We start from the raw sequence: 20,220 nt of genomic DNA, 5'->3' as shown, positions 1-20,220 counted from the left end.
CCGATGACGAGACTGCTAAAAAATGAACGGCCGTCCTTTCACCGTCTCCCCCGAAACATTCTACGCGCGATGACGCATTGATGCTTCCAGAGGATCCTTCTCCGAATAGAGCGACTTGTGGCCGGAGTGTCCTATTTATCGTGGCGTCGCCGCTGGAAATACCCACGCCAGATCCGTTTTTGCAATCCTGATGTCAACGCGGGAACGCATACTCTGTCTTGTTCGTTGTCGCGGGATCGCGAATTGCGAACGAGCGAACAATTGTCGAATCTTGGATTATTGCGCATGAAAGCAAGGAACTCGCTTCTTAAAATATGCAAAAATTTTTACTTGTTTCTCTTCCTTTGCCGTGAAATCAATGCTCTCTCTCTCTCTCTCTCTCTCTCTCTCTCTCTCTCTCTTTTCTCTATTATATCTTAAATCTACTCACTTTGAGGATAGGATCGACCAATTTTTCGAATCCATCTCCTAAAACTACAATACACATCCGTACATTCGTGATAAATACATATTTCGAGATACTGAAACGAGGACACGCCAAAAAAGCGTTGTTGAGCCTCAGCAAACTGAGCAAGAAAAAATTAAGTGTGCCAACGAAGGGTTAACGTCGACTCGTACGCTCCACTGGGAACACATACCGATATTTTACAAAACGCGCGCTGCACGCTTTCTAATGCCGGCTATCCGTGTATTATTTTATTTTATTGAGAGGCCAATGCGCGTTTTTTCTCGCTGCGCGCCATCGTTGTCGGGAACAATATACGCCGTGAGGAAATATGACAAAATAAATTACAGTTCCAAACAGAGGTCGAACAATGTATATTTTTTCCAATAACCAGCCTCATGAGGCGCAGCCTTTGGATGGCAGCGGATTCGAATGCAGCGTCCAATTTCTTTCGAAATGCCCGCAGGCACCGAATCAGACTCGCAAATCTGATTCACGTCCCATCGGCTTTCCGGTGTTTAATTCGTCATGCTCCAGAAATATTTGCCGTTGTCACATTTCCTCGTTTGTCCGCGGTCGAGTCTTGGGTGTAAGCAGTGGAAAACTTCCTCGTCAAATGAAACATTGTGATGAGGCTCGCGTTTTTACTCGCTCGCGAGATTACTCGTTTTCCTCATTAATCGTAATACACGCGATTGTCGACCACCTCGATGGGCACTATTGGAATGGTCATATCCGACGACCAACGGTCCTTCGAGACGATGGAGATGTCAGCGCAACTTCTGAAAGTCTCCTGAGGACCGCAGCCCATTGCTCCTCTTCCGTTCGGACATATTCCCCAGGTATTTCCGGCGCGGTAGTGCCACCTAAATCGGAATTGATGGAATATTATTACGACGATGTTACGATATTTCGAACTGGTTTCGGCCAACTTCTTTATCGGCCGTTGTCGGCCAAACGCGTCTTCTCGCACTCTCACCTGAGCACGCAGTGCTCGCACGTGACACCCTTCGGCAGGACCACTTTGATATAGTATTTCTTGTTTTCTTTCGGGACAGGAAATTTGTAGCCGCTACCGTCGGCCAACGGCAGAGGATACCGCTCGAAGCACTCGTCGGTTTCCAGTTCTTTCGTGTTTTTCAACGGGCAGATACTGAATTCGAAGGTACCATAGTGGCTGGCTGAGAGGTTGATAGTTATAGTGATGACGTCACCCTCCTTATATCTGCGAGCGAGTCAGTTTGAGAGAAAATTATTTTTGGAAAAAATTTGAAACTTGTTTGTCTGGTGATCAATTGCGACGGATGCGCGCGACGGAAGCAAAGCAGCAAAAGTGACGAAATAAACTGCTCCCGCAAATGTCAACTTTTACCCTCTGAATAAAAAAATTTACGTAGTAGAACGGATTCAAGTGGCGGTCTCACGCCTTTTTTCTCATGAAACTACTTTACTATCGAGTCAGGCGATCGACACATCTGGTTGATTGGTGATGTTGATTGTCAGTGCAAACACGTTTGAGCAAAATTTATTCATTTGCAAGTAAATGTTCTATCTTCGGTATACCGATGAAAAATTCAGCTGAATCTTTCAGTGGTACACTTAGCACCGACAATCAGTCAGTGATAATCGCTGATTGACAGTGAGTTTCACTGACAGTGATATTCACTTTTAGAGAGTAAATTATACTAAAAGAGAGAAATATTTTCGTCGTCTTTCTGTTCGTCGTTCTGTCTAAAGTGTCTGATATTTTTCGTTGTAGACACACCTGATACGTATTATGATACGTTTTACTTACTTTTGCGTAATGAGACCGGTTCCGTACAAGCCCCCATTTTCATTCGGCCGTGGTCGAGGTAGGACCCAATTGTCACCGCATTCTCCACAATTGCCATTGTTGTTTACGTGTTGAACCTGACGAAAAAGAAATACCCATCCGATTGCAAGATTCGTCATTGCTTACGGTCTCCGGAAGCGTTCGTACGAAACGTCTCGGCGTGCAGCGAGCTCACGAGGCGAAAATATTTCAAAGCAAAGTCCGCTCGTATCGTAAAGCAAGGAATTAGTGTTGACGTCGACTCGCAGCTTTAAAGTTTAACTCGCCGGGATCTTTCGCTCTTCGTCTATGCGTACGTTGCTATTTTCATTAAACGAATAATCGTGTCAGTTTTCAATCGTAAATACCGTCCCACTTTCATCTCTACCGCATCGGCGCATCCTATTCCCTTATACACCGCTGTTTGTCTGGTGGCCTCCTTCAGGAGTGAAGATAAATCGCGGTGATTTACAGAAAGAAGAAATATAGAACGCTATAACTTTCCTTGAGCGGCAGCACCTCTTTTAAAATTTTCTCTCCCTGAATTCAATATATATTCCATCTTTGTGCAAACTCGACGAAAGAGCCGGGAAAGAAGCTTATTACAATTATACGTATTATATATAAGCATATATTTCCGAATGTTTTTTCCCTCCTCTAAAAACAGGCGAACACGTAATTATTCGATGAAACTCGAAACAAATGGTAATTCGAGAACAAGATCATATCGGATTATACATGATGCGGAAATAATGAAAATATTCATATAAACATCCACATAAACGATCAATATATTCCGTTTCCGAGAGACACGGGCTGTTTCGTGTTTCAATATTCGCCTATCTCCTAAAAACACATCCAATCTGTATAATTTTCACGGAACAAGCAATATCGCGGACAAAGCGACCGATTGTTATAAAATTGTGAAATAAGTCTCGTTTGATTGCGGATTTCGTTTTGATTCCGCACACGTATATTGCTATTAATATTCTATGCAACGGACAAATCTGTAATTTCCACATTTGTTGGATTGTTATCAATACAAATTAATTAATCTTTACCGAGTTATCCCGCGTTAAGTCGAGAAACTCGGCAAACGCGCGTCTCGTCGTTGCGCTTTTATGCTTTCCACACGGAAGGTTCAGCGAGAGAAATTTCGCGCCGGGCAGATTCCGCCGGGCAAAGTCTATGTAAAATCCCGCCGGAGCAACGTTTAGCTGATAAACCCGGCTCTGGATCAATCAAAGGCTACTCCTGGCAAGTCCGGCGCGACTTATTTGGAAGTTACTCTGTGTATACGTACAGTGCGTCCGCCGCAGAAGTGCTCGTTGTCGGTGTAGTTGGGCTCTACTGGGTAACCCTTCCTCCAGGCGCTGCTTCTGTTTATGGGCTCCAACATCATCCCATGGCCGTGAATCTCCTGCAAATGAATGATGGCCACCAGCGCGAGGACCAATACTTTCGCGAACGCCATTCCGTTTCTCCGCGTTTTTCTTCGGTCGACGGAAACGAGGTAGAGCTCCGTGATGTAACATGAGAGTGTCGCCTTCATTTTCTTTATATAGCCGCGCATTTTCCGATAAGCCTGCCCCCTGCACGCTCCGCATCGAGTTGACGATCGCTGCTTATCAATTGTCTTATCAGATGTTGCGAATTACGTCAAGCGGCGAAAAATGAGAGGCACATACGATAAGGACGAGTCGGCTGTGTATCAACGTGTACAAACGCGTAATAATGCGATGAAAATGAGCATAATGAAGAAACTATTAGTATTTATCGGGAAAGGAAGGAGGGAGACGGCGGCGATATTGACGAGCGCGTATAAACACGAGACTTGCGAATTTTTGTGGATTCAGATGCCGTTTCTGCGTGAATTCTACGCGTGAATTAATTTGTGCCGCAACGATATTTGCTTTATTTTGTTGGCTTGCACGCCAGACGTAATGCAATCGAGTTATTTTTCCTCACGCCAAGGTGTTCAAAATAACGTGCACGTTAACTCGCGGCTCGCCGAACAATGCGCTATATCCATTCAAATATGCCGTTTTTTTCTTTTTTCAGGAGAGAGACGTGTGTGTGTGTGTGTGTGTGTGTGGGTGGGTGTGGGTGGAGAGAGTCGGTATTCTTGTAATCGCCGACTCTATAATTGGAAGTGCCGCAATTATCTCCTATAATTGAGTTTTCACGTAGATCTCGGGGGAAAAAAAAAAAAAACAACAAACGAAAGGACAGATTTTTGAAATTTTCACGTGAAACAACGTCGTGCATGCGGGCTTCTCGTCAATATACGGGGCGTATGACAATTCGTTAATCCACTGTTGACATGATGCGCAGGTTTGAACTTCGACGACGTCAAAACGACGAGAAACACGCATGCACGCACCCGGCCACGTACGCACGTACACGTAACGCGGCAGCTGTGTTTAATATGCAATAAATCATCTCTTGTTTAACGGTGCATATAAACATCCGAGAGAATTCAATTGACATCTGAAATTCACGATGTCGCAATAGCAGATGCCTCGAATTGCATTAAATACAATGTTACGATGTTTGAAATTACGATGTTTCAGTTAATTACTGCCACGATGCCAATTGTTTGGAAATCATTAAACAATGCGGCGTTGTCGCGATATCAAGTTACAGGCAGGTAGTTTCGTATCACCGCTATGTTATCGAACGCTGGATTATTGTCCTTTTCGGGAAACCACGTTGGATCTTACGGTAGAAATTCTTTCGAGAATAATGACACACAATGCGGAGGATTCGTGCCGATTATCCGGAGATTCGTTTCAGCGGAAACGTTTTATCTCCCTATCGTCTCGTGCAACCGACATTTTTACCCTCTTGTTTTCCAATTATTTCCCGGTTAATATTACTCGAGGCGGATAAACGGAAGAGTAGTCCTTGAAACGCATCTCATTAGTGTCGTTGTCGAAAAGTGGTTTTATTCAAATCGGACGTGTTCGCATCGTAGCAACGACACAACGTGAGGATAAACGTGAGGTTAAAATGATGCGAATAATGTGAGAAAATTCAGCATTTTGTTCCTTCGAGAGAATACAATACCCTTTCCACGATGAAATATTCTAAACGGAGCTCTGAATCTGCGCGGTGACGATTTCATCGGTTTCACCTGCCCGAATTTTAACAGTTGCTCGAATCTAATCCCCCGTCCTCGTCGTCGTCGCGTCGGAAGGTTCCCACTGCCATTTAACTTCCTTCATATTCCCACTGAAGACCGATCGACACTTGCTCCCATTGCTCGATTATCGATTCTACCAAAATTCTTAATTCGACGAATTCGACTGCTCGCTCTCATACTGGTCCAGTTGAAGTCGTCGGAGCAGATTCCCTCTGTCGGTTGAAATGGCTTTTAAGATAGCGATGTCAGCGCAATTTCTCCAAGTCGGTGACAGACCGAACAGGTTGTTCATCACGAGCTCGTTGTCGTCGAGGTCGCTGTCCTTGCTTCGAAAGTGCATCCTGCATCAGGGTTAAAACAATATTGCGAGTTATCGTACGGTATCCTATAACGATGATCCACTTTCCGCTTCCGGTTGTGTACCTAACTCCGGTTTGAACAGTGTTGTGCTACACACGACGTGTAACCACGCAGGACCGCGCGAGGTCGCTCCGTGTCCCTGGATATCCCATTAATAAATTTATCCTCGTGGATTTCATTCATGGAACTTAAGAGAGAAAGTTTCTCAACGAGAATTCGATTCAACGCCTTCCCCCCCCTTAGCGATATTCGTCGTTAAGTTACGTCTTGCCGATAAACCGCGACATCGAAGTCATGTTACTCGAACGAAACTCGAGACCGGCGGAATTAAGGTCGAGCGGAATGTAAAAATCAAGATATTCAGGACTTGCAGACCCAACCTGAAGACGCAATGTTTGCACGTGAGATTTTGCGGCAATTGCAGCCTGACATAGATCGACGTCCTCCACTGCGTGCTGGTGAAGTTCAAGACGTGGTTGCTACTGTCAGCCAACGTCAGATGATGCTTGTAGAAGCACACGTTGGTTTCCAGTTGTTCGTCCGTGCTCAACGGACAGACGTCGAAATCGAAGTGACCTTGGTGGTAGCCTAAGATGTCAATGACCACGCCGATGACGGAAGCTGCAATGTACCTGCGAGGGATGACGGTGTCGTGTAGCGGTCAAGCGAGCTCATGCGACACCGCTGACGCGCACAGTGGTCTAAATACGGCCGATCTAGATACGGCTGGCAAAAATTAATATCCTTAGTGACAATAACTCGCGTATGATATAAACGATGTAAAAAAGTTATATACAGTGTGGGGCTCTTAATTTTTGGGGTACGAGATAATTGTTGGTCTGTAATTGTTGAAGATCGAAGCGTCGAAGAGTTAGATTATTTTTTTACAATTAAATGTCACACGAAGACAAATATCGTTGCCGATATTTCTATCGTTAAGCTCATATTTTTCGAAATTTAAAGATCACCAATATCTTTATAAAAATAATAATAATAACATACAACGATAAAATGAGATAGACTATCTGCTCGGTAAAATATAAATAAATTTATTTTTTAAATATTATCTTAAATATCGCACACACACACACACGCGCGCGCGCGTTATCTATGTTTACTATAACGCTAACAGTTTTTTTACTACAACTTGGAAAATCTAATAAAAACAAGGAAAATATGAAGAAAGTTATTGTTTTCTTGTAATTATATACAAAAATTACAATTATGTAGCTAACGACTGTAACTTAATTTTTGCCTGATTTTTTATTATAGAAACGAAATCGGCAAATGAAAGCAGCAACTTCTTTCCTCACATGCTTCAAGAGTATCGATATATTCTGATCAACTTGACCATAAAACTTTCTTGTGGCTAAGGATGACTAAAGCTTGTAAATCGTACATAAATAAAGTTGCGGTATCGATTTTCTATAAGCGTTGTATGAAGTTAAAAATTACATCGAATATATATGATATGCTAAGCTCATTTGTCAATTTTGCGAATAATACTTAAAGTATGCATGTGAAATAATAATATGTTGTATTAAAACATTTTAGTAAACCACCAACTAATTTAAAGACTGATGTAGATAAAGTGCAGAAAAGGCTGCATGTCAAGCGTACTAAAAATTCTTCATTTTTATCCACTTGTATTGTGCGTTCAAGGTAACGTTCGTTCAAACATTCAAATAAATAAAAATTCAAGAAATTGTTCCTTGCTTCTATTCTTCTTGGAATTGCGATAATTTTCAATGATGTTTGAACGAATTAGAAAAATTGATTTTTTGCCAAGTTTTTACGACTTTAGACCACCGTGTGACGCCGTTCCAGCCTCACCTCTCCTCTTTGCTCGCGATGAGATTACGAATCCGATATATACTCACGCACGACTGATCATTCCTTTGCCGTAGGTGCCTCCGTTCTCGTTTGGCCGCGGCCGGGCCAAGGAGTAATCGTCGCCGCACTCGCCGCACTTGCCGTAGTTCTTGTCGTATTGTGCCTGAAAAAGAGAACGAGAACGTGCTTCCCAACGTACCGCTATTTTTCGCCTCAAGTATGAAATTAATTAAGCGGCCCTTCCTCCGGCCGGAAGGCGGAGAGAGATCGACTCGCGAAATTAAACGGAGAGAACCCTCAGCTCTCGCGAGAGTTCGTCTCCGAGCGCTCTCGCAACTCCGAGATTATCGATAGCTCGACGCGCTTGAGCCGGAGAGAAAGAGGAGTCGCTTGACTCGTGTGTGTGTGTGTGTACGTACGTTTGGCCCACCGCAGTTTAAGTCGGCCTCGTCTGACTTCGTCTCTTCCGGAAAGTTCTTCATCCAGATCCTACTTCTGCTCGAGGGCTCGACCAGCCTCACGTAACCGCGAGTCTCGCGGAGCTGCACGTTGACGAGCAGCAGGAAAATCATCAGCGGCTTCGTCAGCATCATTTCGATTCCTCCTCTTCTTCAAGTTCGGTGACAGGAGTACGATCAGCTGGATCTTTGACGCAAGGTTGTCGTGCAGAACAGAACGCTAGTAACTTCCACGCCGATTTACTTGGCATTAATGCAATTAAACGCGACAAGCCGGTCTCTACCTTTGGCGTACTCTAACAGCGGGTTAATGATTAATTACGGATTATCAGACGCAACGGATCGCAGGATGCTATCGTCTGGAATGAAGTATACTTCATTTATCGCATTATTGCCACGGGCTTTAATGGCGAATAATCCGCTCTGATGCCGGTCGTTTCCTCTTTAAACTTCAGTTTAGGTTCGCTATCACGCGTCAGTTCGCGTTAAAAAGGTTGGAAGGCGCGCGCGATTAAGACCGTATCGATGGAGTACGCGAGAGAGAGAGAGAGAGAGAGAGAGAGAGAGAGAGAGAGAGAGAGAGAGAGAGAGAGGGAGAGGGGGAGAGAGAGAGAGAGAGAGAGAGAAGCGCACGCCAAGTGTAATAGAGAACAAAATTTTCATGTCGATTTATCGAGTGAATTCATTGATGATTAAACGATTGTGAAACCGAGCAAGAAACTTTGGAATTTGTTCGATGCGTTCAGATGAATTTCTCAGCCATTCTGTTCGACCTCCTCGGAGTCGCGACTAGCGGCTGGAGATAGCCGGCTATCTGTTTGAAAATTCAACGCACCATATTGCCGTCATATTGACGCCGAATGGCAGGAAGGCGCCGAGGGAAAGAAAAGCCGGCCGCAGCAATTTTTCTAACGAAAAACTAAGGGATCGCGCAGGATGCGAGGCAGCAGCTGTCCGGCAGATGTCCGGCAGCTGTCCGACGCAGCATCTACACAAAATAGTAGCAGGGGGGTGGTTCGCCGCGCGAACCTGAGGCTGAGCATAGAAAGAAAGCGTTGCTTATCGTGAAATGAGTATAGAGCTGGAAATCACGACGGGGAATGGCGAAAAGTATATCGAAAAATGAAAGAGGGAGAGAGAGAGAGAGAGAGAGAGGAAGACAGTGCACACAACTCGTCGCGGTCGCCGTTCGATATCGGTCGAGACACGTCGATGGACACGGCGCTGACACAAAATTAACGAGTCGTTCGTTAAAGTCCGAGAGTATCTCGTTAGGATATCGCGCTCGACGAGCGCAATCTCGGCCGGAAGGACGTTTGTGTTTGCAATATCGCGACTTGACTGGGCTCCGACGACTAGAAGAAACTTTAACCTGCCGCAACTGCTCTCTCTCTCTCTCTCTCTCTCTCTCTCTCTCCTGCAGCTCCGACATCTCGCTCGAACTTCCTACGTAAAATCAATATTTCCACAATGAGAGGGAGATCTTCAGCTACAGAGACGGCGAGACGGCCCTGCAGCGAAATTCCTCATTGTGCGGGAGCGATAATTCGGACCGATATATCGAGAGCGCTCGCCGAAGAAGAAAATAGCCGTTGGGTTCGCGTCTGATTGCGAGGCGTCGAAGGTCGCGCGAGACCGGCTCTGCGATTGCAACGCGGATTGCAGCGCGATTCGCGCGCGAAGCGGCGCAGGGCAAATTTGACAATCGCAATCAGCGAGCCTCGCAGGAAAGCTTGAAAGAGCACAGACTCCACAAGGACGACGACTCGCCGGTCGAATGGAAAACGCGCGATCGGCGACCGAGGAGCACGATGCGAGAAGCTGATCATCGGATCATCGATGATCATCGCAGGCTGGAGTCCAGCCGGCAGCTCGGCAGAAAATTCAAAGGACTTACGATATCTCTCAGGTCCTGCGCGCCTCCGTACTCCAAGTCGCTCGGTCCCGGTCTGGTGGTAGTGCGCCGTCCTCCCTGTTCGCGCGATCGCCAGACAATGAACAGCACCGGCAGCCGGGAACACGCAAGGGTTCCTTTATCCTAATTGGCCCATTCACATGAGCCCTATTGGCCGCTTTAGTCGCTACCTAGACGTCTGCAGCTCGCGCCGCGCGCGGTGCCGGTCGAGCGCTTTCCTCATGCGCCGATATGAACGGCGTCCTCGCAATCCCGGCATTCCTCCAGGAGATGAGCCAGCCGGGTAGCCAACACGATTCGTCCCCGGGTCCAGGTCAATTCCCCCGGTTCTCCCGGGGTACTCCGCGGAGGAGAGAAGGGGGATCGTCGACAACTCCCTCAACATGAGGCTCTGCCACTACGTTGGCCTTACAACGTAGTGGCGGCTTCTCCCTTTCTCACCCTTGATGCGACTGCTCGATTAGATCCTTTCCTGATGGCGAGGCTCGATGTGGGATGCAGTCTGCCGGAAAATAAAATTCCGCAGGTGTTAGCCCTTCTGCCTTGCGACGAGTCCGCGACTCGGCGACGTCGAGTTACCAAAGACTCCTCGCAGATTGGATCCTGTCATGTCCGCCTCGGCGAATCGTCAGCAGGATCGCTGACAATCGATGCGTCGCGACGATAAAGCTCCCGCGCTCGATCGACGTTGACAGCGGGCTTTTACTTGTTATTTGGAAGACGATCGTACGGAAACATGAGTTTCATCTGTAGCGGGGTGCACGTGAAAAGAGCACACGTTCCTTCGGCTTCCGGAGCCTTTGGCCTTGCAACTCGCGACTTGGAGGAGAACACGCCGCCTGATCTTCCAGTTAGCTCCAACCTACGATCCTCGTCAATGACGAGGATCTGGCGATGTGGAGCGCGCGCGTCACCGTCGTGCCGGGTGAGCAGGACGACGAGGCGAATGAGAAGCGACCCGATCGAGAGATTGGTGCGTATAATCAACAAAGAGCGTCGGTCTTTACTTAAACAGCTTTTTATTTCATGAGATCGGATAGTCGGAACATGATACATTATGTTGTGTCGTTCGATTCGTCTCTCTATGCGCTACAAGGATGTGTGGCGAGTAATAATGTGCGGTTGCCATTTAAAGAGGAAACAGACGCCGACCTTCGAGTACCTCGAAGAGAGTGGCTTTCTTCAGGGAACATATTTCATCGCGCGCGCGTGCGTTCCCGATTGCGGTAAATATTATATATATATATATATATATATAGGGTAGGCCATATTAATCTACGCCATTGAAATCTCTCAAAATCCATAAGTTTAAGGCAAAAATGTTTCAGACAAAGGTTGTTTGGCTTGAAGGGGGACATACGACGTGAAACAGCGATAGCAGTTTGTTTATAAATGGCGCCACTTTCGCGAGATATTCAATCTGATCAGTCAATCAATTTATCAATTTTCTTAAATAGAAATCCCAGTTTTTTATTGTATCATCTTTTTCTACCAATTAATTCGAATAACTTTTGTCTGAAACATTTTTTTATTTGCTTAATATATTTTGAGATATTTAAGAAAAACTTGGTAACTTTTCTAACATTTAACTTACGATATCTCGCTAACTATTCGTCGAAAGAAAAAATAATATTAGACTTTTTTATTTTATTTACTATCAAGAATATATTACTATAACAGTGCTCTAACTTTTGTTAACTTACCGACCTTTGGAAATTTCAAAATTATCAAATTAACAAAAGTTAGAGCACTGTTATAGTAATATATTCTTGACAGTAAGTAAAGTCAAAAAGTCTAATACTATTTTTTCTTTCGACGAATAGTTAGCGAGATATCGTAAGTTAAATGTTTTAAATGTTAGAAAAGTTACCAAGTTTTTCTTAAATATCTCAAAATATATTAAGCAAATAAAAAAATGTTTCAGACAAAAGTTACTGGAATTAATTGGTAGAAAAAGATGATATAATAAAAAATGGGGTTTCTATTTAAAAAAATTGATGATCAGTGAATATCTCGCGAAAGTGGCGCCATTTATAAACAAACTGCTGTCGCTGTTTTACGTCGTATGTCCCCCTTCAAGCCAAACAACTTTTGTCTGAAACATTTTTGTCTTAAACTTATGGATTTTGCGAGATTTCAGTGCGTAGATTAAAATGGCCTACCCTGTATATATCTTCAAACCCTTTACTCTTTCTCGAGGAGTCACCGTTACTGTTGCGTACCCGAATATGCGGTGTCGATACGAGCTCTACATGTCCCTGCTTAGCTGCCCCGTTCTGCATATAAAAATATATAATGCGGTTAATTATATGTAATCAATATACTAGGTAGCAGCTATTCAATTAATTATGTTTATTTATCGTGTCTAGCGTTGATTGGCCGATCCGATCAAACAATACGCAAGAATAATAATCGATACGCAAATTTACTTTTACATTTTGCGAGTTTGCGAGAGAGAATTGCGGCTGTAATCCGTGGAGAATTTGTACGTTACATTAAGTAAGTTGTATACTCGGACGTCGTCGTGTGTGGTCAATTACAACGTGACAACGTCGTGGAGGCTACTTTGGACTCGCCGCGGCTCGCCACGGTTCACGACGACATTGGATCGCTGTATAGTAAGAAAAGCTTTTTATCAACATGCTTCTGCCGCAAGCAAATCCCTTCGCGAGATATCATCGATGTTGGATGCAGTATGACGAGCGCGTTCGATAAAACAGATAATGGCTTCCGATTTAGTTCGACGACGAGGTTGCCGTCATGTGTTATGATGATGGAATCGCTTTGTCTCCTTTCCGAGATAACGCGATTAAGTAGAATAAGTAGAGAACTCGAATTAGCGAGCAACGAGCGAGAGATTTTTGCCGCGGATATAGCAAGAGAGTATTACGGTCGTGCGATACAGAGATCCGCTGTTACCGCCCGAGATTACAGCTTCGCCCGCTGTAGGAGCGCCCGAACGTGAAAAGAAGCGCGGAAATACATCGGCGATATTCCAAGCTCGAAAATTGACTCTCCTGAAAGCAATCACGTCTTTCGTGCGAACCGAAAGGTTTGCCGTGCGATAATTCATTAGTAACTAACTTTTGTACGAGGAGTCACCCTGTCGCCGCTTGTGCCACAATTTTTGCTGCAAAACACTGCGACACGAAAGATTTCTCATAGAATTTATATATATATATATATATATGCGTGTGATAATACGAAATGTAATAATAATAATAATAATAATAATAATAATAATAACAACATTCTCTGGGGTTCCTTTCGCGACATTAATTATAATCACAAGTTATAATTAACATTGCAGAGAGGCTTTAAAGTAACGCCTAATTTTATCTCTTCGTGCACATCGCACCTGCTTGTTACGCGCCTAAAAATATTCACTTGTCACTTTGAAAAGTGACAAATGAATCTCCCTCTCGAGATAGTTTGTGAACGATCGCGTTTGGCAACGCTCGTAAGGAACGGAATCGATATGTTTTTGATCTTGTACGATTTCGAGGGAGCATTACGGAAAGTACGCTCGTCGTGATGTAATGATATTGATTGTAGGTATGTTACAGAAATGCTCGGCATGGCAAGATCGCGTGACATAGATATACGCGACTGCTGCCGTAATGTTACTGCAAATTTGCAGAAACGTCCGCTCTCTCGAAAAGACGCAACATCGCAGAAGCGTTCGACTCGCGGTATAACACAATTAGACCGTCTCTATTTATGATATAATCGTATACTAAAGAGTCCTCTCCGATAGAAAGATAGGTCGTTGGTGAATAAACAATCGGCACTATCGTCAAGCGCGTTCAGCAAAACAAACAAACACTCGTTGAGCCTGCGAAGAAAAGCGCAAGGTATATATCTTAGCTTACTTTTAGGCTTTTGGATGCTTAGAGGTGTTAATCACTCAGAACCATTAATCATCCGCGCTAATCACGGTCATCGTGCGCTACTTTATTCTGCTGAACGCGTATCTAGCGATAACTCCAGCGGAGACATCCGAACGCGACCTACAGAATGAGTCGAGTCGAGTGTGTTTCTAAGCTCGTGTTATTTGTCTCGCTGTTATTTATTATCGGGTTGCAGCGGTGAAAGTCTCTGTTTCGCTTTTCTCAGGATTTGTCGAGATCCATTATGAGACAAATAGGCTATCGTCGCTGTCGACTCCGCCTATATATAAATAGAGGAAATGGAGGACCTGAATCTATTATTATTATTATTATTATTACTTTTTTTCCTTTTGTAAAATGGATCGATATACATTTTCTTCTTTTACACGAGTCGATCTTCTTCTCGCTACTGCTTTGTGTACAAAAGTATTAACACGAAGTCACGTAAACGAATGTCTCGCGAGAAATGTTACGTTTGATAAGTAACGACATCCGTGCTCGTTTGCTGTCAACGTTGAACATTATTATCCTCCGGATAATAAGTACCAGACCGATTGCCAGCTCGTGGCACGATATAGTCTTTAAAATATACTTTCTTGTTCATATTTTATGACGGAGCGCATGAATATACAAACTCGTTTTAAAGTTACGTCAGACATGTAAATGTGGGTTTTATTTTTCAGAAAATTTCATTCTGAGACACGGTTATCTTTAAAATGGAAAATTGTGAAAAGAGATGGCATTTAATTAAATTTCTCTACAAATAAAAGCGTCGCGGAACTTGTCATTAAAATTTAGTTTATTCCGGGAGATGCGCGGACATTTTATATGGTATTAAACTGTATTAAATCTCCTTCGTGGATTTATGTATCATTACTTTTAAGAGTGCAATGGCTGAATAAATACTAAGATCACTATCAATCCTCAAATAATGCCTCTACGTTATGAGTATTTCTATATATATTTCTCTCGATCAATAAGTATTAAATATCAAATTTTTCCCTTTTCAGTCAAATAGCAATCAAATACTTTCCTCCCTTCTTTCTCTCTCTCTCTCTCTCTCTCTCTCTCTCTCTCTCTCTCCCTCTCTCTCTCTCTCTCTCCCTCTCTCTCTCTCTCTCCCTCTCTCCCTCCCTCTCTCTCCCTCCCTCTCTCTCTCTCTCTCTCTCTCTCTCTCTCTCTCTCTCTCTCTCTCTCTCTCTCTCTCTGTCTCTCTCTCTCTCTCTCTCTCTCTCTCTCTCTCTCTCTCTCTCTCTCTCTCTCTCTCTCTCTCTCTCTCTCTAGCGAGGCTTTTCAGGTAAATTGAAACATTTACATTTACATTTAAGAGATCGGAATTTTTAATTTATACGAAACCAATGACAAAACTCTTTAAATAATAACGAATCTTTTTCGTACGATAATTAATTTATTATCGCGTAATTGATCGACTCAATTTCTTTTTTATCGATTCACCGAATTTATTACGATCAGCTTGAATAAAGAGTCAGACTTATCGTTTATAGATATTTAGGACTTAATATGATATAAAGCGGGAGGAAAAATTTCGTGTTTTCTCTCGCAGTAATCGTAAGAATTGTTCCCTGATGGAGATATCGCGATAAATATTTCTCAGATAACTTAGACGAAGGACTCTCTTCGAAAAAAACCGGATACGCGTAATCCGGTCTTAAAACGATACTCTAACACCGTTATACCCTATTTCGGAACACCCGGTTATATCTATATACAAGGATGACATTAATTTACAACAGAACCATTTTCTCTAGTGGCTATATTTCACAGACCTTTATACGACAACGGTGTGCTGCACATTAAATAATAAGTGAGGTCGTAATTTATCGAGTTTTGCACATCTGCAGCTGCACGGATATACACAGTGAATTGTGGGCAACCCAGGCTATCGAATGGAGACTTGAAAAGACGAGGGTCACCTTCAAGGCCGTTTCGAAAGCTTTGTAAGCCCTAGCCACTATTGTTCTAGGACGTGGTGGATGTGTGGTAGCGATTACATAATCTACGTTATAATTATCGTATAATATTACATGCGCGTTCCTCTCTCGTGTAATCGATCTCGATTGTGCAGTTTCTTCAAGTTCTAAAGCAGGCTCCAAGGAATCCAAAAATGCCTTCCTTCCCGCTAAATTCCGGTAGAATATTTCCAGGTTACAAAAATGTTTTACTTCTCGTCATTTAACACAATAACGTCACATTTATATATCGTATCATAGTGGTCGCATAGTATATTACGTTTATTAAGCAATTCACTAAACACATCTATCAATTTTGCTCTCGCGATATTTTTACGCATTCTGGATATGATGACGTTCGCAGGTTCCTCGTGTCCCAAAGTTTAAATTTCTTAGAGAATTTATTAAACGTACATTTTCGTTCCGTTTGTCTCCTAGCTCTCTGGGAATCTCAATGTTTCGTCTGACTAGAGATTATAATGACTAGTTTTGATAAGAGACTAGCTGATGATTACAGTAATCTTAATTATTGTGCATTGAATAATGTACGTAGTAACACACAAACATATTCATCAAGTTAATCGATCATCAAGTTAATCGAGTGATTATACTGTGACATCGTACCTTTTGTTCTTCACGAGAGAACTAATTGTAATTCTCCTGTATAATTGTTATTAGACAAAATAACTATTAAATGAGTAATCGTCATATTTGATATCACTATTGCTTCTATCATCGAAAAATGCGGCGATGTTACTGTATAGATCTGCTCCTTTTGTAGCTACACTCCTCTCTCTCTCTCTCTCTCTCTCTCTCTCTCTCTCTCTCTCTCCCTCTCTCTCTCTCCCTTTTCTCCTCTTCCTTCCTCGTCTCTTCTCTTTCCCGTCTTCCCTCTTGAAGCAGGACGTTGCACTCGTTTTACATCACGTGCAAAAAGTATATAGAAATGCAGGTAGGAAGGACAGGACTTATGATCTTACCGGCGGAAAGAAAAACTAATTCGTCCGACGTCGCCTCGCGTGAGGATAATGGAGCGTGTGTGTGCGCGCAATCAAATTTGCTAAGTAAATTCCCTTAAACCTCCTATTGTGTCCTAGGATCAAGCCACACGACCGAGAACAATAGCTATGCGCATTTCAAGTAGCACAGAATTCACCGGCTACACGTACGTTGTCGCACACCCTGGCAAAAGAATCTTCTGCAATACACGATGCGAGGAGCTCTGTGTACACGTGCTGTGTACATATATATATATATGTGTGTGTGTGTGTGTGTGTGTGTGTGTGTATGTGTGTGTGTGTGTATGTATGTGTATCCGATTGATATGAATGTAATTAAAATAATTCCCCCGCGTATGTGCGTACCGAGAGGACGTCGCTGATAAATCGCTCAACATCCTCTCATTAAAAGATAAACAGATTAAGAGAAGGGGGGGAGGAGGGAGAGAAAGAGATTCGGGGCGCTCAAGAACCCAAGATATAAGAAAAACTTTCTTCGTCCATTAGGTCGGTGGGAAAGTTTTTAGCGCGGTGCGTGAGTGAAGCGCACAACTGGCCGGTCTCTGGTTCGTTCCGGTCCTCCTTTAATTTCGCCACTATCGGTATCTCGGGCGTAGCGGCACGTCGCGACTCACGAGTTTCTATCTCGCGAGCTGCCTGAAATATTGCGCGGGGTCATCGGGGAGCGACGTGGGCGACGATGAAATTTGTACTTCGTTCTTCCTTCCGAGTGAGAGACGAATTTTCTTCCCACCGACTCGTTGTATTATTCCGCGTTCGCTCTTCCGGGGGACCGAGATCGCTCGTACCAGAGACGGTACAAGGAGGGAGAGATTGAGTGCCCCCTTTTTAGAAGAAGAAATCAGCTATTATCATCGCGACATAACGATGCAAAGCACTCTCGCGTCGCTATCTTCCCTCGCCAGCGTCGTGACTTTCGCGCCGTTCCTCGGCCGGAGCAAACAGTATCTCGCTATTTATCGGACTGGGTTAGGGTTAGGTCAACTGCGAATCCTATTTCATTAGGCTCTCCCGCTGATAGATCTGGCCGCGCTTCTCGACGGCCTTGGACGTGATCAGCTTCTGCGGAAGTTGCGATATCGTCGTGAAGTTCGTTACCATTGCTGGCTGAGTCGTTGATGTCGCGGCGTACGTCGATTCCTTTAACAAACAGTCACGAGAGAGTGCATGAATAATTAATTGTACGTTGGTATTAATTAGACGCGCGCTTACTTGCTCTGTGTATACGTCATTAAGTAGGACGGGGCCGCTGCAATCCCGAGGTCGGAATTGAATGCGAGCTCGCGAGTATGGGCGGCAGATTGTGGGCGTGTGCGTGTAGAAACTGTGTGCGATGGAATCTGAATCGAACTAAAGTGCAGCCTAATTTTCAAAGCGCGTCCCGATGTTGTTACAATAATTTGAATAAACACTCCGGCAAGACCGCCACGAGAGGGGGGGGGGAAGGGAAATAACAAATAGAACAAGGGAAGGCTCCGACGATCAAGTTCAGCCGCATTGCCAATCTCACGCGTGGGTTCGGGAAACCCCGGCAATTCCTGGCCGCTGTGGTTTCCACGAGCGGAGAGGCGAAAAATATCAAATCCACGCACGGAGGGAAAAAGCTTGATTGAATTAACGCGACGAGCCAATCGCGTTGCGGGCAACGGCGTTTTTGGTCCTCGGAAGGAGCTTGATTTTCGCAATAACCAGAAATCCTCCTTTCCTCCGCTGAACCGCCTTTCGATGGCGTTCCTTCGCCGTCGCGTCAGATCTCAGCGACCTTTTTTCTTTTATACACTCGCGTCCTCGCGTTCGGGATATATCTTCCGTCATCCGACGTGGTCGTACCGCGCGCGCGAAGTGCTGCAAAAAGGAAGTCTCATCCGCGTAATCAAACTTGAAGACTCCGACATTCCCTCGAGCCGAGCCGAGAGTACGTTGCACCGCCGGCGCGGTGGCGCCACGCCGGATCTCTCACATTGTTGGCCGTTGTGTGCGCGGTATGAGCGATTTTATATTAGCACAGGGCTGCAGCGCATTTCGCGCTGCAATCTTTCGGGTTTGCAAAGTCCGACAAAGCGCCGACTGGGATTGGAGCTTTCATGTAAGGCACGCCCGTAGTTTCGCGAACTTTGGCAATCAGCCGGGAGATCACGTAAGGTCCGAACTGAATAGAGGCCATCGCTCACGTCTAGACTGGAAGCTAGGCTACTATAGTTCTACACAGTCCATGCACGTTCATGTCAACGAATCCGGGAAATTGCAGCACGTAGGCGGCAGGTCGCCTACGCCGCATGGTTCACTGTATACTCCAGTGTCCCGAATTTCTTATCCCCGCGGATGCCGGGGCAACGCGAAAGCTCGTTAAGTTCATTCGCGCGCGAGCACGAAGCGCGCGCCTTAAAACACTCGACACAGTCGTCCTCCTCGCCTTTCCTTCCTCTATTTAAAAATTTTACTCTGCCAGCTCGACTCCTTCCCTGCATACGGAATCCTCTCCTCGTGCCAGTTGGATCGCCCATTACGCGACTCTCGGGGCGAGAATCTTGTTCGTTACTCGTGATACATTGCGACATATTTACATAATACGAGGTCCGCGGATCTCTACATCGAGACGGCAGGAAGCGAATTTTTCTGGAAATTTTACGGGGCTTCAAAGGGGCGAAAGGTTACCGCGCACGCTCGTGTGCGTGTGGATGGTGTGTGTGTGTGTGTGTGTGTGCACGAACGGTCACTTTGCTTCGTAACAATTCGGGATCACGCGAGTTTATCACAGCTCGTCATCTGCATCAGAGCCATGAGCGACGTTCTATTGGCAATAATCTTCATAAACCAGCGCGCACGCCGCAGGTACTCTGTGTATCCTCACAACTGTGACGCGCGAGCAATAGCGAATTTTTAGCGGCACTAAAAAGTTACACTTGCCAACTAGTTTCGCGCGAGAAGTATTTTCCGATAGACATAAAATATCTACAGTTTCCGATAGATTTTTCAGCGCCAGCTTCAGGCGTCGCTTCTGTTCGACAAGGGTTAATTAACGACGCCTAGTGCCGAAGTTTTAGAGAGCGTAGAGCCTTCGGCGTCCAAGCGCAACGGGAAACTGCGCTCATTTGTCAGATGCGGGACACAGATTGGGTCATGAAAATTTTATTTATGATAACCAAACCGGATTTTTTCATGCCGGGAAACAGAGAGAGAGAGAGAGAGAGAGAGAGAGAGAGAGAGAGAGAGAGAGAGAGAGAGAGAGAGAAACTTTTTTCAAGATACAACATCTGCACACAAGAGCAACGATCGCACGCACGTCGCGCTGTCGTGTAAGCGCCATTTTTCATCGTCAAATGGCCATTGTTGTGAAAAAAAATACGTTGCATCAAACGCAGCGCAAGAATA

The 20,220-nt window shown here is 44.6% G+C and overlaps 2 protein-coding genes across 3 annotated transcripts in view; both read right to left on the bottom strand.

Moving 5' to 3' along the window:
• Window positions 1-796: 796 nt before the first annotated feature.
• Window positions 797-8,241, bottom strand: LOC105183429 (uncharacterized). The gene is made up of 8 exons (XM_011141528.2): window positions 8,016-8,241; window positions 7,644-7,759; window positions 6,144-6,395; window positions 5,559-5,744; window positions 3,562-3,907; window positions 2,241-2,356; window positions 1,425-1,670; window positions 797-1,311 (listed from the first exon to the last, which is right to left on the bottom strand). The coding sequence occupies exons 1-8, from the start codon at window positions 8,187-8,189 to the stop codon at window positions 1,122-1,124; spliced, it is 1,626 nt and encodes a 541-aa protein (XP_011139830.2). The 5' UTR covers window positions 8,190-8,241; the 3' UTR covers window positions 797-1,121.
• A 7,375-nt stretch (window positions 8,242-15,616) lies between these two features.
• LOC105183484 (uncharacterized) overlaps window positions 15,617-20,220 on the bottom strand; it is a 44,774-nt gene continuing 40,170 nt past the window's right edge. For both annotated transcript variants that reach the window (XM_025303976.1, XM_025303977.1), the window contains one exon: window positions 15,617-17,988. In XM_025303976.1, coding sequence (XP_025159761.1) covers window positions 17,842-17,988 — 147 coding nt within the window. In that variant the 3' untranslated portion in view covers window positions 15,617-17,841. The remainder of the gene's footprint in view (window positions 17,989-20,220) is intronic.

Source organism: Harpegnathos saltator, unplaced genomic scaffold, assembly GCF_003227715.2.
Source record: "Harpegnathos saltator strain DR-91 unplaced genomic scaffold, Hsal_v8.6 scaffold58, whole genome shotgun sequence".
NCBI classification, from domain to species: Eukaryota; Metazoa; Arthropoda; class Insecta; order Hymenoptera; family Formicidae; genus Harpegnathos; species Harpegnathos saltator.
The sequence above is the reverse complement of the archived record's forward strand: the minus strand, read 5'-3'. Positions and strand labels throughout refer to the sequence as shown.

Excerpts from the sequence above, each read along its gene's own strand:
- LOC105183429 (XM_011141528.2), bottom strand. The coding sequence starts at position 8,189 with ATGATGCTGACGAAGCCGCTGATGATTTTCCTGCTGCTCGTCAACGTG. Across the intron at positions 2,357-3,561 it reads ACTTCTGCGGCGGACGCACT|GTTCAACACGTAAACAACAA; the intron begins GTACGTATACAC and ends CTTTTTCGTCAG. Across the intron at positions 1,671-2,240 it reads ACCGGTCTCATTACGCAAAA|ATATAAGGAGGGTGACGTCA; the intron begins GTAAGTAAAACG and ends ACTCGCTCGCAG.